This window comes from Bubalus bubalis, chromosome 11 (assembly GCF_019923935.1).
Source record: "Bubalus bubalis isolate 160015118507 breed Murrah chromosome 11, NDDB_SH_1, whole genome shotgun sequence".
Lineage (NCBI taxonomy): Eukaryota > Metazoa > Chordata > Mammalia > Artiodactyla > Bovidae > Bubalus > Bubalus bubalis.
In genome coordinates this window covers 50499510-50518710 of record NC_059167.1, presented here as the reverse complement: position 1 = coordinate 50518710, position 19201 = coordinate 50499510, and the positions used below count along the sequence as shown (strand labels likewise).

Here is a 19201-nt window from a genome sequence, read left to right as displayed (position 1 = left end):
CACCTCTAACGTGGAAGTTGTGTGGCGACCTGAATAGGCCTATCTCTGGAGCTAGATTCTGGGTCCTGGGTCCTATTCTTGCTCTGCCACTTACCAGCTATACAACTGGGGCGTTACTCGCCCTCTCTGGGCCTCTGCAGGGTGCTCATTAAAAACACTGAAGCCATAATCTATACCTTGGCAGGACTGTGGTCAAAGTTAAAATGATGCAGAGAGAATTCTACTTAGATATGAATGCGCTGGTAAACTGACTGACGCAGAGCAGATGTCAGAAACTGGCCAGCGTTCAGGGAAGCTTCTAGAACATGGGGAGTCCATTTTGGCTCTATGCCTTTCCCCTTCTGGATGTTTTAGGGTAGAGGGGAGCAGAGAAGCCACGACTACTGGGCTTTAAAACTGCCTTTCACGCTCCTGGACAAGAAAGGTGGAGCAAGTACATCGATTAGGCACAAAGGCAGAGGTTCTGACTGAGGTACCATCTGCGACATCTGCACTGACAATGCCAGGCTTCTTTGGGTAAGGGATGAGAGGACCTGGGCCCAGGCTCCAGGGGGCGTTCTCTAAACCAGTTTCTCATAACTGGAATTATCAACAGGCCTGAAGAGCTGCTTCAGGGGATCTGCAAATCCCAGACACATTTGTGCTGAGACATACTACAGATCTGCTCAGCTCTGTCAGGCCCTCCAGCATGGTGGGGGGTGAAGGGGCTGGGCCCCATGCCCTCCCCAACTCCTGCCCCTTACCTCCTTCTGCAGTTTCTCAATGGTCTTGTCAAGGTGCCATCGCTCATTCTCCATTTCATTCTTCAGTCTCCTTAACTGCTCCTTCTGCTCGGCCTCGTCTTTGAGCCTCTCAGACAACTGCTTCTGTTCCTGGGTGGCCCGGCTCAGATTTCTCTGCAGATGGCAAGGAGAGGACAGTCCTGTCACCTACCTGCCAGGGCAGCTGCAGGGACGGGTGGCAAAGGGAGTTTCACAGCCACACCACAAAGTAATCAGACCTGCTACATCACTGATAAGGATCCAAATAAAGCCATTACAGAGACACGAGGATATTGTCAGCTCTGAAATTTAGGGACCAAAATGAAAGCTGACTTCACCAAAAACACAGGCAGGAATGAAGGGGCAGATGAAAGATACATTACAGAAATACAGAAAACGGCCAAGGCTGCTGGGGATGGTGATTCAGGATAGTATCCAAAAACCTGGCAGAGCTCATGCTAAAAAACTGCGGGTAAGTTATACAGTAGACTAACTTCGACCCATGCGGCAATTCACATCCTGTGATATACAGCATTGCACCTAATGTTCTAGCATTGTCTCTGCTATGTAGATGGTTCTTACAATTAAAATAGCTAAAAATCAAACTATAAGGAAAGAGAAATTGTCCCATGGGCCAAGATTCCACTTGGGCAGGGGGAGTTATAATCAACAATCCCTGAGATGGACTCACACACAGAAGAGAAGGAATCTGGCAATCTACGAGCTGAGGAGCCTGCTGGACAAGAGGTACGGAATAGAAGACACACTCATTAGGAAAAAGACAGATGAATGGTTACTTAGTGAATCACACCAAATACTAGTACCTCTTACAAAATGTAACATCTTGGGTGCAATATTTCCCCTGGGTTCCTCTGAGGCTCTCATCTCACAACATTATACAGACTGATGTCCTTTATGTAAAAAAAAAAAAAAAAGAACATGCAATTCTAAAAGAAAGAAAAAATCCTAAGGTATCTTAGGAACGCTATAGTAGCTTCTTTAAATGGCTAAGAATGAAGGGCTGTGGCATAAGGATATCATGAAGGGGCACAGCTCAGAATAGTGGAGCATAACCCAAACACAGCTAGATCAGAAAAATGGCATCAGGCATTGAGGGCTGAATGTGAGTTAGTACAGGTACTGTTTGGGACCTACTCAAGTCTTGTGTCCCTGCAGAGGCTGTATAAGGACAATGGTTATATTTGTACAGTGCTTAACAGGTTACAAGCTGCAGTCACATGCAGTAACTCAGGCATTTTGAAATCACAAAGCACTTCAGGCACTTCTGGTTTGCAAAGCTTTGGAACAGATCCACTGGCCAGCCACACGGCCTGGGGCCAAAAAGCCACCTGTGGAGGACTGTGCTCAGAGAAACAAGCCAGCACAGCCAGGCCACTGCAGTTAATTGCTGCAAGGAACCAACGTCAAAAAAAGCAGTTGGGGAGAGCGGATGGAAGGAGAAAGGGAGTCAGAAGTTCAGTGTGGGGCAATGAGCAGGACTGAGAGCCACCACGGTCAGTGTGGCACACACCAGACAGAGGGTCAACCCTGGGACTCGTGTTTGTGGTTGATTTAGTGCGTCGAGAGCAAGGGGCAGCACACAGGGCAAGCTAAGTGAGGCATGGTTCCACTGTGTGGGAGCAAACTCTCAGGAACAGGTATCTCAGAATGGCAATTTTTGGAAAGCAACAAATATAGAGGGATACCAGCTTCCCTGGTGGCTCTGTGGTAAAGAGTCCGCCTGCCAATGCAGGAGACTCGGGTTCGATCCCTGGGTGAAGAACATCCCCTGGCGAAGGGAATGGCAACCCACTCCAGTGTTCTTGCCTGGAGAATCCCATGGACAGAGAAGCCTGGAGGGCTACAGTCCATGAAGCTGCAAAAGAGTCAAATACGACTTAGTGACTAAACCACCACTCACAGAGGGACATCATCGCCTTCCCGTAGAACTGCCAGGATACAACTCAACCCCTACCCCTACAGATCCCCCAGCCTCTCTTTCTTCCTTTTGGATTCCAAATCTCAGGGGCTCCAGGCCAAGAGACAAGCCAGCCTTGACTCCATTCAACTCCCACAAGGTGAAAGCTCTTCTGCTTTACCTTTGGCTCAGGATGGGTTCCGCTACCAACACCCCCTTCCCTGGCCCAGGCTCTGCTCTCCTGTGCTACTAAAGACTCCTGAGACTCAAACAATCTGAGCTGGGCTTGACCAACACACCCCATCCCAACCTTAACACATACACATTTGCCTAGAAAAATAATTTTGCTAAATCATTTTTTAAATATTTCTTGCATGCTTGCCTCTATTGCATAGCAGTAAGACCTATAAAGGCAAGGAACAGATTTTTTATCTGAGTATGTCTCATAGTCCAGATTCACTATTAGGCACAGGATAAAAAAATCTCTGTGGTTGCAAATTAACACCCATCCCCAAAAGTGATCTAAAGATTTCTTATATCAGAATCACCAAGCAAGGGTGGTGGACTCCTTATGTAAAATACAGAATCTAGCCCTTTCTGATGGAATCACAATTTTTCTTAGAGTGGAGCCCATACATTTGCATTTGAAAGTTTTACCCAGATAATTCTGATACACTCAAAAGTTTAGAAATGCTGTTCAAACAATGCTCTGCCTCTTGGGAGATTCAAGAAATAGTTTCTAATAAGTCACTGCTGAGAAAATATGTCCCAGATTCACATGAAAAACAGCAAACTTGGCAACTTTGCATTTAGGAGTTAGGTGTGAAATGCTCTATAGCTACAGTGACCACATTTCCAAGACCAGCCATGCAAGTCTCTTGACCAACATTGGGACAAAATTTGAGGAAAATCTGTCAAAGTGGAGAATCCAGAACACAAGGCTGGTAGACGTACAGTGAGTGCCCTTGAGCTTGGGGACCGTTATCTCAGTAGATGCAAAGCCTTTTACTGTATGGCTGAGCAAGGCCTCCATCAGTCCGTATTAACAATAACTATGTGGCAGGTGAGCAGAGGGGCTTGAGGGAATGGGAGGCTTGATCAGAAAGAATTGGATCTCAGAGCCCTTGACACACGTTAACTGTGGACTGTGACAAGCGTGGCGGCTTTCTTCTTCTGTGGTCTCAGTACATAGAAGTCTGCTAGGGTGGGAGGTACAGGCAAACAAAGCATATATTATCAACAGAACATATATCATCACCCTTCCCTGAAGAAAAGAACTATGGCCCCCTCATCTGCAGAAGCCATTTCTCAAGGTAATCAGAGACATCTTTGCCATGAACGCAGTTTAAACATGTCTACACAGCAGCCCAATCCTCAACCAAGTGGTTGGGCTGAAGTAAACCAAGAACGGTACCCACTTTGAACTCCTGCTCTGTCTGACTGAGCCAGAATAAACCAGACCTAAGCTCACAAGGTCTTCACCTACAATGGCAAGAAATATATTTATCATACATGAAGATGCAGCAGATTGTTAAAGACACAAAAATTTTGAAATATAAAATGCTTATGTGGGAAAAAGAAAAAAAAAAGTTACTCTCTCCCTCTTCCTCTAAGAGTTAAGTTCCCTTTTGATTGTCAGTTTTGGGAGAGGCATGCAGAATGAACTAAAGGAATGACTGTTTGGTCCCCAAATTGAGAAAAAGCAAAGTAGTTTTGAGTGATGGTGTGTTTTCCATAGCACTACTTTTGAAACAAGATAATTCAGATAATGATGGTGAGACTGCCGGACCCTCTTAAAATTCCTGCCGGATTATGTTGCCAGTGGTTAGCACAGCCACATGCTGCCTGAAGCAGTCTCATCATCTCAACACCACTGGGAAAACAGGCCTGAACAAAAGTAACATGTCAGGGATAATTCTGAAGGCAGGAATGGAGATCCGGAGGTAGAGGCCAGCAGGGATCACATTAAGATCTTTAGACCTTGAGGCCATCATCTGTTCTCTCCACTGAATTAGCTGTGAGCTGCAGATTCACAGCTGGTGAACCACCTCCTTCTGTGTGAAAGTTTCTGGTTTGATCAAAGGATGATAAAGACGGAGCCTGTAACAGCTGTACCCAGTGTCCGGTGTGGATGTGACACAAAAGTGCAGATTTTTGCCCCCACAGAATACAAATGTTTTTCCTCTCTTTCTGTCCCCAAGAAGCTCAGAGATGTAAACCCTGCACTTTGACTGCTGGGTTGTAGCCACCATAAGCCTTAAACAGCAGCATAGGGCAACCGCCGCTCACACAAAACCTACCAAACAAGAGTTAATAACAAAGATCTAGATTAATAAAGAAAGAAAAAGAAATCCAAAGCTAAGACACCAAAATGAAGAAAATACAGGAATTTACTGCATGCAAGAACAAAGTCTCTGTCCAAAGCCAAAGAGAAGGTGCAGATTTGGGGGTGGGGGCTCCTGAGCTGTGGCTGACCTGAGTGAACCCCAGTACACATTCCTCTAGCCCTGAGGAGATGATGCTGTATATGAAAGGAATGCTGCAATTAGGCATTTACAAATTTGAATCCTGACTTGGCCCCTGACACTTCTCACATGCCCCTGCCTCACCCTCCCTTACAGACACACAAGTCCTAAGGAAACACTGTAACAGACTCCTCTAAAACAGCTGCTCAAAATAACTGGCTTTTACCTCCTCAGAAACTCACCTGAGGGATGCCTGATGCTGCTGGTTCTTTAAAATTCCAGAGCAGGTAGAAGGAAGGACATACCTGGATCACACTGAGGTCACTGTGCAAAGTCTATTCAGAACCTCAGTGCAGACTTTGTTGTTGTTGTTTTTTAAAAAAGGACATACTTCAATTTTTCTAACCTTCAAATGGGAAAAACTAATTTTCTAAGAATCTGCTGATTTTGAATAGAGATAGCTATCCAGTTTCAAGGAAAGGACTTCCTCGGGCTTTGTTTAATAGCCCTCTTGAAGGACTGTGCTCTGAGGCATCTATTTGCCCAGAGGAGAGAGGAAATCGGCTTCTGCCACAGAGCAACTCCACAGTGCCCTGGGGACTGATTCTGTTGGCCTTCTCACACAGTTCGTATTTTATCTTTGGAAAGCTGTCAGGCTCTTCCATGTCTGGAGGACTGCTCAGCCCAGAACTACTGACATCTGGGTGCTTCACAGCTGTGGGGATGTCCTGGGCTGTGTAGGATGGGAGCAGGAGCCCTGGCCTCCACCCACGAGATGCCAGTAGCATCCCCTCATCTGTGGCAACCAACATCTCCAGACATTGCTCCAATGTCCCCCAGGTAAAAAAAACACCTGGTTTTCCCTGGTGGCTCGATGGTAAAGAATCCGCCTGCCAATGCAGGAGACACAAGTTCGGTCCCTGATCCTGGAAGATCCCACATGTCACAGAGCAACTAAGCCCTGTGATCCACAACTATTGAGCCTGCTCTCTAGAGCCCAGGAGCCACAACTACTGAAGCCCATGAGTCCTAGAGCCCAGGCTCCGCAACAAGAGAAGCCACTGCAATGAGAAGACACAACTCTAGAGCAGCCCCTGCTCACCACAACTAGAGAACAGCCCGCTCAGCAACACAGACCCAGCAGCCAAAAATAAATAAATGAATGAATAAAAAGAACTGCTGGCTTATATAGACAGTCGCAAGTCCGTGATGGTTATTATGGAAGGAGCAGCCAGGAAGGACAGGACCAGTGGCGATCTGGACATGTCCCTCCTTCTCGTGCTTCCTCTGTGGGGGGATAAGGACCCTCAGTGTTTACCTGAGCCTCTTCCAACTCAGTCTGCAGGGCTCTTTTGGCTGACGTGGCTTCTTTCTCTTCCTTTCTTGCATGCAGAAGGGCCTCTTCTAATTGCCGAGTTTCTCCCTACAAAGAAACATGGGGTTAATGCACACTCAGATGGGTGCCGTGCCTACTAAGCTGACTCAGCAGCATGAAAGGCAGGCAGGGGACATCCACAGACACAGCCGGCAGGGGCTACGGGCACCATACACCTGTCATGGGCCCACAGTAGCACAAAACAGATGTGTGTGCTGTCTGCAGTGCCATGCTTAGCCAGAAATGAACATCCAAACCAGTCATCTGAGATGATCTGGGGGAAAATACAGATATCCACCCTCAGCACAGGAGCGTCAGCAACAAAAATGAACGAACTCAAGTATGAATCAACTCAGTACTCAAGCACTGAAAGAACTCAGGCACACAGTCTGAGAAAAAGCTTTTCAGGGGATTTTCACGGTGACCATTTGGGAAACCTGTTAGAATACACCTCCCATCACATTTCTTTTGTCTCTGTTTATTGTCAGCTGCCATTTTTCACAGCTATTACTGCGTGTCTCTTGCTAACAGTCTCCTACTGCTAGAGATCTGGAAAACCAGATAACTGGTTTGGTAAAACTTGCATGACCTCAAAAACCATCAACCAACTGCTAAAAAAAGAAAAAACAGTCACGAGTGAGAGTGGGCCTGATGGTAGGGTTAAGATGCCCTTTTCGGGTGTCTGGAGGCCTCGGCTCAGTGTGAAAAGGCTGAGCACACCTGATGTCTGGGCGAACGGGGACCTCTGTGCCTGCACCTGAGGTCCCCACGCCAACTCCATCAGACTTGTTCCAGGCATCTTCAAAAGCCGTCTCCCATTTGTACCACGCATAGAGGAACAAAAGCAATGGTTTACAGAGAGGCAGTCACAGCCACCTTGACCTTTCCTACTTGATTATGGTAATAAATCCCTTTCAGCTTCTTAAGTCACTCACACAGGAAAGGAGGATCCGTGGCTGCAAAGCCCAAGTTGGGGGCCCAGAAAGCCTCACCTCGCACTTCTTAAGAGTCTCCTTTGCTTTGGCCTCATCATCTTGAAGGTCCGCAAGCTGCCTCTGCAGCCTAGCCACAGTGCGCTCCAGCTCTTCCACACTCCCCCGCAGCTTCTCATTCTCCTCCTGCAGAGCCTTTACGCGCATCTCTGCCCCCACCTGGGTTTGCTCTGCGGTACTGCTCCGACTGGCCAGGACCTCGACGTTCTGGTAAAGACATGGAACAGGTCAGCATGGGAGCCACAGTCAAGGCCCAGCCCCCAGCTTCAAGGATGGCTGACATTTCTTAAAACCCACTACGTTCCAGACAGCATGCTAAGCCAGGGATTGGCACCCTACAGCCTACAGGTCCAGGCTACCACCTGTTATTAAAACTAAAGTGTCAGGACTTCCCTGGCGGTCCAGTGGTTAAGACCCTATGGTTCTAATGCAGGGGACATGGGTTTGATGCCTGGTTGGGGAACTAAGATTCTACATGTGACAGAGCAACTAAGCAACTAACTAAGCCCATGCTGCAACTACTGAGCATTGCCCCCTGGAGCCAGAGCACTGCAACCTGAGAAAGCTCGTGCACTGCAACCAAGATCCTGCATGCTACAACTAAGAACCAATGCAGCCAAATACACAAATAAAATTTTAAAATAAATCAAGCATTACTGGAACTCTGCAACATCCATTTGGGGACATACTATCTATGGCCACTTCCGTGGTATAACAGCTGTGTCAGGACTTGGGGCCACAGTTTAAAATATTTATTATCTAGCTGTTTACAGAAAAGTTTTGCCGAACCATACCAGTGTCCTTGACATGAAATTTCAACCTTTTAACAACTCTAGGAGGTGGTTTCTAGTCTCTTCCTTGGCTTCACTGGTCTTCGTTGTGTGGGGGCTTTCTGTAGTTGTGGCAAGTGGGGGCTACTTCCTAGTTGTGCCGAGCAGGCTTCTCATTGCAGTGGCTTCTCCTGTTGTGCAGAGCACAGACTCTAGAGCATGTGGGCTTCAGAAGTTTTGGCTTATGGGCTTAGCTGCCCCACAGCATGTGGAATCTTCCCAGATCAGGGGTCAAACCCATGTCTCCTGTGTTAGCAGGCAGATTCTTAACCAATGGACCACCAGGAAAGCCCAAGTGGTTATTACTCTTCTTAAAGACAAAGAAACTGGCACTTGGGTAGACTGAGGAACTTGTCGAAGTTCATGTAGGAGGAAATGTATTCAAGCAGAACAAATCCAGAACCTAGTCTTATAACCACCAATGAGTTCGCTTTCCTGATTCCTAATCATGTACAGCTCTTGATGAAGGGCAATTTCTACTTGTAAGTTTTTTTAAATGTCTAACATAAAATGGAAATTAAAATATGCTTAAATTACGATATAGTTCCTTGTGCAAACTCTAGGTAGTCTCATCTGAAAATGAGAATGTGCAGCACACAATCCATAACTGAAAGGAATGGCAACAACTACAGAATGATTACTGTTAATTTCAGATATCACATGGGCTTCTATTTTTTGGCTCAGCATCTTAAAAGTCATACATCCTGGAGTGTGAAGTCAAGTGGGCCTTAGAAAGTATTACTATGAACAAAGCTAGTGGAGGTGATGGAATTCCAGCTGAGCTATTTCAAATCCTAAAAGATAATGCTGTTAAAGTGCTACACTCCACATGTCAGCAAATTTGGGACACTCAACATTGGTCACAAGACTGGAAAAGGCCAATTTTCATTCCTATCCCAAAGAAGGGCAGTGCCAAAGAATGTTCAAACTACTGGATAATTGTGCTCATTTAGCATGCTAGTAAGGTTATGCTCAAAATCCTCCAAGTTAGGCTTCAACAGGACATGAATCGAGACCCTGTTGATGTACAAGCTGGGTTTAGAAAAGGCAGAGGAACCAGAGATCAAATTGCCAACATTCACTGAATCATAGAAAAGGCAAGGGAATTCCAGAAAAGTATCTACTTCCATTTCATTGACTGCGCTAAAGCCTTTAACTGTGTGGATCATAACAAACTGTGGAGACTTCTTCAAGAGATGGGAATACCAGATCACCTTACCTGCCTCTTGAAAAACCTGTATGCAGATCAGGAAGCAACAGTTAGATTCAGACATGGAACAACAGACTGATTCAAAATTGGGAAAGGAGAATGAGAAGGCTATACACTGTCGCCCCGTTATTTAACTTCTATGCAGAGTATAGTATGTGAAATGCCAAGCTGGATGACTCACAAGCTGGAATCAAGACTGCCAGGAGAAATAGCAACAACCTCAGATATGCAGACAATATTACTCTAATGGCAGAAAGTGAAGAGGAACTAAAGAGCCTCTTGATAAGGGTGAAAGAGGAGAGTGAAAGGGCTGGCTTGAAACTCAACATTAAAAAAAAACAACTGAGGTCATGACACCCACTCCCATCACTTCATGGCAAACAAAAGGGAAAAAGTAGAAGCAGTGACAGATTTCATTTTCTTGGTCTCCAAAATCACTGCAGATGGTAACTGAAGCCATGAAATTAAAAAATGCTTGCTCCTAGGAAAGAAAGCTATGACAAACCTAGATAGCTTAATAAAAAGCTGAGACATCACTTTGCCACAAAGGTCCATATAGTCAAAGCTATGGTCTTCCAGTAGTCATGTATGGATGTGAGAGGTGAACCACAAAGAAGACTGGGCAATGAAGAATCGATGCTTTCAAATTGTGGTGCTGGAGAAGACTCTTAAGAGTCCCTTGGACTGCAAGGAGATCAAACCAGTCAATCTTAAAGAAAATCAACCCTGAATACTCACTGGAAGAACTGATGCTGAAGCTATGTTCCAATACTTTGGCCACTTGATGCAAAGAGCTGACACATTGGAAGAGACCCTAATGCTGGGAAAGACTGAGGGCAAGAGGAGAAGGGAGTGACGGATGGTATCACTGACTCAATGGACATGAGTTTGAGCAAACTCTGGGAGATAGTGAAGGACAGGAAGTGCTGCAGTTCATGAGGTCGCAAAGAGCTGGACAAGACTTAGCCACTGAACAGCAACAGCCCTAACTTTCCCATCAAGAGATAAGAGACTACAAAGATACAGTTAGCAAGTGGTGCTTGCGTAAGGATAAACATGTAGTTCAATGGCATAAAACTAAGAGTCTAAAAATCAACCCGTCCACTGATTCTCAACAAGCCAAGCCAAATGCAAAAGAATGAAGTTAGATCCCTTCCTTACACCACACATAAAAATTAACTCAAAATGGATCATATACCTAAATGTAAGATCTAAAACTATAAATCTCTTCTAAAAGAAAACACTGGAGTAAATATCATGAGCTTGAATTATGTAAGGCTACTAAGATACAATACCAAAACACAAGTAATAAAAAAAACAAAGAAAATAGATAAACTAGATCTTATCAAAATCAAAACCTTTCATGGTAATAACAAGAAGGTGAAAAGATAATCCACAACAAGAGAGAAAACATTTACAAATCATATATCTGATGAACAATTCATATTTAAAATACATAAAGGAATCTTCAATTCAATAAAAAGACAACTCAATTTTTTTAATGACCAAAGGATCTGAACAGACATCTTTCAAAGACTATATATATATCTATTCCATATATATATATGAAAGAAAAAATGAAAGTTAGTCACATGGTCATGTCCAACTCTGCAATCCTATAGACTGTAGTCTGCCTGTCTCCTCTGTCCATGGAATTCTCCAGGCAATAATACTGGAATGGGTTGCCATTTCATTCTTCATGGGGTCTTCCCGACTCGAGGATAGAACCTTTTCCCCGTTTAAGAAAAGAAATGTATTTTTAAATGCTTAGTGGGAACGCATAGACTAAGTTCTGGTTTACTGATATAACTCTGAAAAGAACTTCAATTTGCTAGCATAAATTTTCACTCCACTCTCAAGCTTCTAAACAGTTCCTGAAGTCCAACAAGTACATGAGAAGATCCTCAATATCATTAGTTTTTAGGAAAATGCAAATCAAAACCATAATGAGTCACTTCACACCCACTAGGATGGCAATAATCAAAGAGTCAGATAATAGGGACTTCCCTGGTGGTCTACTGGTTAAGACTCTCTGCTTCCAATGCAGAGGGTTGGAATTCAATGCCTAGTTGGGGAACTAAGATCCTACATGTCATGCTCTGAGGCTAAAAATAAATAAAATTATGTTTTTTTGTTTTTTTTTTTTAAAGATAATAGCTAATGGTAGGGAGGATAAAGAGAAATCAGAACCCTCATATGATGGTGGTGAGAATGCAAAATGGTGTGGCCACTTTGGAAAACAGTTTCAAAAAATGCTCAAAATTTTAAAGGGTTATCATAAAGTGAATTCGCTCAGTTGTGTCTCTTTGCGACCCCATGGACTGTAGCCCACCAGGCTCCTCCATCCATGGAATTTTCTAGGCAAGAGTACTGAAGTGGGTTGCCATTTCCTTCTCCAGGAGATCTTCTTGACCCGGGGATTGAACCCTGGTCTTCTGCACTGCGGGCAGACACTTTACCGTCTGAGCCACCAGGGAATCCAACAATTCCACTCCTATATATATATATATATATATATACACACACCTAAGAGAAATGAAAACATATTGCCACATAAAAACTTGTGCAAAAACTCCAGAATAGTATTGTTCGTGGTAGCCAAAATTATGGAAAGAACCTAAATATTCCTCAACGGGTGACCGTGACCGTGACCATGTGTGTTCACTCAATCATGGCCAACTTTTTGCAACCCCATGGACTATAGCCCATCAGGCTCCTCTGTCCATGGAATTTTCCAGGTAAGAATATTGGATAGGGTTGCTTCTCCACGGGATTTTCCTGACCCAGGATCGAACCCTTGTCTCTTGAGTATCCTACATTGGCAGGCAGTTCTTTACCAGCTGAGCCATGGTCTGTCCATATGATGGAATAATATTTGGTCCTGAAAAAAGAATAAAGTACTTATACATACTACAACATGGATGAAACTTGAAAACATTATGCTAAGTCAAAGAAGTCATTCATAAAAGGCCACATATTAACATTTATATAAAATGTCCATAACAGGCAATTACATAGAGATGGAAAAATAAATTAGTGGTTGCCTAGGCCTGAAAGGAGGTCCAGCCAGTCCATTCTGAAGGAGATCGGCCCTGGGATTTCTTTGGAAGGAATGATGCTAAAGCTGAAACTCCAGTACTTTGGCCACCTCATGAGAAGAGTTGACTCATTGGAAAAGACTCTGATGCTGGGAGGGATTGGGGGCAGGAGGAGAAGGGGACAACAGAGGATGAGATGGCTGGATGGCATCACTGACTCGATGGACGTGAGTCTGGGTGAACTCCGGGAGTTGGTGATGGACAGGGAGGCCTGGCGTGCTGCGATTCATGGGGTCGCAAAGAGTCGGACACGACTGAGCGACTGAACTGAACTGAGGCCTGAGAGAAATAAGAAGACTGGGAGATGACACCCAAAGGGTACAGGATTTGGAATTAAAATATACACACTATATAAAACAAATAACCAATAGGGACATACTATACAACACAGGTAACTATACGAAATATTTTTAACAACCTATAATGGAAAAGAATATAAAATAGAATATAACTGAATCACTGTGCTGTACACCTGAAACTAACACAACGCTGTAAAAACACTAATTCAACAAACATTTCTAAAAGTCATGACATGGTGCATAGGAAGTTAATACTATATAGCACATGATTCCATATACTATTTAAAAATAATATATATATCTCATATATATATATAGTTTGTTTTTTTAAAGTATAGGGTTTTGTTTTGGGGTGATGAAAATGTTCTAAAATTATAGCGATGATTGTAGAACTCTGTAAACATGCTAAAAGCCACTGGTTTTGCAGTTTAAATAGTCAAATTGTATGCTAAGTGTCTCAATACAGCTGATTTTCAAAAAGAGGAAAAACAGGATGAAGGAAACCTAGAGGCTGAGTCAGACAGAGGGGATGGAGGATCTGAGGTCTGCTGAGGTATCAGTGAGAACAAGAGACTGAAGATCTTGGCCTCAATTTTCTGGTAAAGGCAAGAACACAGACATGTGCAGTCAGTGATCTTCCATTCCCTCAGAAATCTCAGGAAGAGCAAGGATACTGAAAACCAGACCTGGTTTAAGCTGGATTTGGGCGTATCTGGCAACCTGACATGCTAGATAAAGGACCCTATGCTGTACTTTGATGTTTCAATTTCGGCCTTTCCTCTGTTTGAAAGCTGCGGGACACATCCTGAGTCCATTCATCCATCTTGGGAGGATGGACCAGGCAGGTTATCACTCGGCATCTGGTGGCAGGGTCTGCCCCAATCCCAACTCTCACATTCACAGGCTGAGTGTGACTCTACAGGAGCATGTATGTGTTGAGGTGCTTTGTCCTGTTCTGACTATTTGTAAAATGATAATGTGTTTTGCTTTACGTCTCCATAGTGTGACAAACCACATTATGTATACAAATAAATTTAACTTACGTCTCCCTTGGCAAGACTTTTCACAGCTGCTCCCCTGTTCCTGCCCCCACCCTACTACCACACCACCAGTCCACGATTTCATATAAAGTCCACAGGATAAGACTGCTTTTCCTGAAACCAAACCTAATTCACTTATAGCAGTGCTGGAATCTGAAAGAATAAAAATCATATCCCTTTATTCAAGGCAAGTCCTACATGCAAGTTCTTCTCCATGACTTCCCGGCAAAGAGATTCCAAAAGCTCCTCCAACTCTGGGAACTCTCATCTATGCAGAGCTTTTCCAAACACTTTGGTCTAGATCTCACAACTGTGTCAGAGGAGGAGAACTCTCCCAGGACCTGAGTCAGTAAAGATCTACTTTGACAGGTCACTGGGGACAAACAATGCTGACCTCACTGAATTAACTAATTGCCAATACTTTGTTTCTGTGATTCTTTGAACTTAAGTGTCAGATGTCACAGCAAAAGCAGGGAGGATGTTCCATCATGTGTGTGCACTCAGTTGTGTCTGACCCTTTTGCAATCCCATAGATTGTAGTCCACCAAGTCTCCTCTGTCCACAGAATTTTCCAGACTAGAATACTGGAGTAGGTTGCCATTTCCTCCTCCAAAGGATGTTCCCAAACCAGGGATTGAACTCACATCTCTTGCACACAGTTCATAACGATTCATTTAGCTACATCATATGCTCTATGTAATATCTATTTGTAAAAAAGATCACATGGATTTGTCTTTTAATATCTTATCCATTATTCATTCAGACAAGCCATAAGAAATAGTTAACAAATATCAACTCTAATTCCACTCCAAAAGGTTGGAAACACGACACTAGGTCATCACCACAAAGGCAAAAATAGCAGATGTTCTCTTGTTTTTCAAGGTTGGATCATTCCTTAAAACTGCCTGGGAGCATTTCTTCACCTATCAGGCGGCCAAGGTCAAAAGGCTGGAGAACACAGTGTGTGGTGGTGTAAGGAGCAGGCTCCCTCATCCACAGCTGCTGGGGCTAGAAACTGGGATGAGCTCCTGGAGGGTGACTCAGCAGCAACCATCAGGAATATAACGTACCTTTGCTTTGACCCAGCAACTTCTCTTCTAGCACTTACCCTACAGGTGTGTAAAATGACATATAAACAGGATTATCAATAGCAGCACTATAATACTGACAGATTGAAAATAACTAAATGCCAATCAATCAGGCATTTGTTATATAAGTTACACCAGTTCAAAGATATCCTGTGCAGGTGGGGGGAAAAAAAGGTGGCGGGGTGGGGGGAAGAAATAAGATTACACGAGGAAAATACAATGCATAGACTCGTATATGTGGTGTGCTTCTGTCTGTATAAAGAAGACTCCTGAGAGTCCCTTGGACTGCAAGAAGATCAAACCAGCCAACCCTAAGGAAATCAATCCTGAATATTCATTGGATAAGGACTGATGTTAAAGATGAAGCTCCAATATTCTGGCCACCTGATGTGAAGAGCCAACTCACTGGAAAAGACCCTGATGCTGAGGAAGATTGAGGGCAGGAAAGGGGGCAATGGAGGATGAGATGGTTGGATGGCATCACCAACTTAATGGACATGAGTTAATGGACATGGACACATGGACATGGACAAACTCTGAGAGACAGTGAAAGACAGGGAAGCCTGGCAAGCTGCAGTTTATGGGGTCACAAGAAGTCAGTCATGACTTAGCTACTGAACAAAAAAAAAATAAATAAGGGGTAAATATGTATTTACTGGGTTACACAAGAAACTGGTGACTCTGGCTAGCTGTAAAGAAGGGAACTGGGGCTATGAAAAAAGGCAGAGAGACGTAACCCATTGCAAACCCTCTCATAACTTTTAAATTGTGAACTATGGAAATTCAAGAAATATTTTTAAAGGTTTAAATAAATATAATTTTTGTTGAAAAGACTAACAATGGCCATAGGCACTTGGAGGACAAGTACCTCCACAGTCCAGTTCTCACCTCCTCCGGCCTCTAGAAAACCCTCTCCCAGCAAATTCTCAGATACCTCCAGGCCATGAAAGATTGCGGAGCAGGAGCCGGGGAGCAGCTGTACAAACAGAGCAGAGTGCCAACTCTCCCACGCTGGTTTACATAGTTAAGAAATTCCTTTTCACCACATATAGTTGGGAGAGTGGAAAAGGCCCACATGGCCCAGGACTTGCACTTACATGAGTGCTTCTCCAAATTTTCCACCCCAGCAACCCCAGGGCAGAGAAGTCCAACCTGGGGTGATGAGAGACACCTGAGGGATGCAGAGAACTGTGTCTAAGTTGTGGGCTTCTCCATCCAAAATGCATGGGCAGTGTGCAATCGACACTGTGACTTTCATTCTACTCCATATCTCTTTATATTGAGACACTGTGTTCTCGGTGTTCCAGGAAGACAGGCCACTTGTTGCCTGTAGCCGTGGCAAGCACTCTCCCCACCCAGCACACATACACATATCTCAGTCTGAATAACACAGACATAAATCACCTCAAGAATGCAATGCTCAGTTTTAACTCTAAAAATGTGCATCTAGGAGTGTAGAAGATGGAGCTGCGGTTTCGGCATTGAATCGACCAGATTAGACTCAAATCCAGGCTGTGTCTCTTCCTGGGCCCTTTTACTGGGTCTGGCCTCCCAGAGGCTTAGTTTCCTCATTTGTAAAAGAGGGAAGAGGTTACCTACCTACACTATTGTTAAGTAGCTAGTAAAACTAAGCAATGGCTCCTGTGGCTGCCAAGACGCAAACCAAGCCAACAAAACCCACGTTTATTTCTCATAAGGTCAGGACTTTGTCCAGCTGACCTACTGTGGTTCTAAATCAAACCCGGCTTCAGACTATAACTTGCCCATTTTAACTAGCTCAATATCATGCCTACAGATTTCTCAAAAGAGAGAAACGAGATCTTTTAACAGTCTTTCCAGTGCAACTGTATTGCACAAATTACATGACCCCTTATTTTAAGGGCAAGTCAGGTTTCTTGGTTGGCTAATTCATTAAAAATTTAGCCCCATTTCCCAATCAAGGATGCTCTGGCAAACTGATGGCAACTAAGAAAATTCTTCCAAACAGACAAACAGCATGTTTCAACGTGCAACTCAGCAAATTCAGCTGAATTTCCACTACTCCTAAAATAGTTGACTTTTAACCATACGCTCTAATTACTGATTTAAAAGGGGGGTGGTGGTGGTTGAAGGAGGAATATATAATTGTTATCATACATACACACACACACACACACACACACACACACACAAACAGCAAAGCCCCGGTCTTTGCCTGGTACCACCATTCATTGCAAATAATGACTTGCATAGAAGCTGGCACATTTTCACGTGTTAACGCACACATTTAGAAATGTTCACACTGTCACCTAGGGCCAGGGGAAGCTTTTATCCATGATGAGCACAAAACTCCCCCAACAGCACCACAAATAGCCAGGTCTGGGTGTTTTTCCTGACCCAAAGGTGCTGATGCACTGCAGAAGTACACACCAGACACCTGGGACAGGCCCGCTCCTGATGGATAAAAAGTAATCGGGTAAGGCAAGGCCCTCCTGACTTGTCCGAATACAGATCCAACACACATGACATCAGATTTTACTAATTAACAAGGCCTCTTCCACAGCCAGTTTTTGTTTCTTTTCTGTTTTCCTTTTTTTGCTGAGCGAGGGAAAATAGCTGAAGCGTGGAGGCTGCTAGTCCAGAGACTGGAACGCTGGCTCGTTGGTTCCACGTCACCGGCCACCCCCACACTTTAGTGAGTGAGGCTGTAGGAGCTCAGCTGATGGGTCCTCGAGGTGTCCTTGAGTCCGGGTCACCTGCTGGGAGGCCACCAGCTTCCCACATCACGGCTGTGGACATCAGTTTCATGTCCACAGTGAGGACCTGGGTCACAAATGATGAGTCCTTTTGTCATTCTGAATGTGTGGAGAACCAAGTCCCCTCTGTTATGGTGGCAGCTTCCCCCTGCCTGAGCAACAGTAAACTACTGAGGAAAAGAAATAGCATCTATTTTAATCATAAGCTGCTCATTTCATCTCTTTCCTTAGATATCTATGAATTTCACCGGCATGAGGCTTCTAAGCCAGGGCTTCTCCCATTTCAATAGTACAGGACTCACTTGGGGAATTCTTAAATGCTCCTTCTGAATCAGGAGGAATGCAGGCTGGGGCTCTGTATTTCTAAAAACTCTCAGGCGGTGCCAGCGAGGCTAATCTGTGGGTCCCACTGTGAGGAGTGAGGTCCAGGCTGAGGAAACCTCAAGGCTCTCCAGCAGACATTCACAGCTCAGGTCCCCACATACCTTATGCTTCCTGGAATGACTCCAGGGCCTGGGATAGGGTGTCAGGTAGCTTGGGTGCCACTGCAGGCGTGCAGTCAACTTACACTGTGACCTACGCAAACCCTGAACTCAGTTCACATCCTTAAAGAAAACATACTAGGTAATACTTGCTCTAAACAGGTCAGAAACCACCACTCCCCAAAAAAGAGATATGAGAGCTTCAAAAAGCTGAGATCCCTGCATTAAGATAAAGTGATGGGGATTTCCTTACTCTTTTTTGACTGCCTACTTACCATTTTTGGTGAAAGGACATTGAGCCATTGAAAAACACCATTTTTAAAACTCCTTCTCCAAGGGTTACCTCAGAGTTTCCAAAAATTCTCTCTCTATATTTCCCAAATGCCAATACCATTTTTCCCCAGCCTATCTGTACTTCAGAACTACAGATTCTGAACTACAGTTCAGAACTACAGAAATGGTCATACAGTTTCCTCATTGATAAGCTCTGTTTGTGGTCCTAGTAGTTAGAATAGAGAAACAGGGCCCAAAATGGCAGTCCAAAATGGCGATGGGAGAATGTACGCACACTCCTTTCCCTGACTGGACCCGAGTTCATACTTCATTCACATGGCCTCTCACCCCCTCACCTCTCACTAAGTCTGATTAGTTGCGGGTTTATGCTTCATTTGTATAAGAGAAATCACGGACCAGAGTGAAGACCTCCAGTGGGAAAACATGCCCCCGTCCTCGATTGGTCTCAGGCTCACACCTCGTGTGCTTGGAACACAACCAATCAAGCCCCAGAAACCACCAGAGGAAGTAACAAAAGATATAAAAAGGGAAACTGAGAAGGGTTGAGACCACTCCTATGGGGGCTCGTCCGCTCTCATCGCTTGAGAATGTACTGCCTGCTTAATAAACCCTGC

At 44.4% G+C, this 19201-nt stretch overlaps 1 protein-coding gene across 4 annotated transcripts in view; it reads right to left on the bottom strand.

The window, feature by feature from the left end:
* CGNL1 (cingulin like 1) overlaps window positions 1-19201 on the bottom strand; it is a 169015-nt gene that overhangs the window by 24489 nt on the left and 125325 nt on the right. For all 4 annotated transcript variants that reach the window (XM_006048718.4, XM_006048719.4, XM_006048720.4 and 1 more), the window contains 3 exons: window positions 7512-7718; window positions 6463-6567; window positions 744-896 (listed from right to left, as the gene is read on the bottom strand). In XM_006048718.4, the coding sequence (XP_006048780.3) occupies window positions 744-896; window positions 6463-6567; window positions 7512-7718 (465 nt within the window). The remainder of the gene's footprint in view (window positions 1-743; window positions 897-6462; window positions 6568-7511; window positions 7719-19201) is intronic.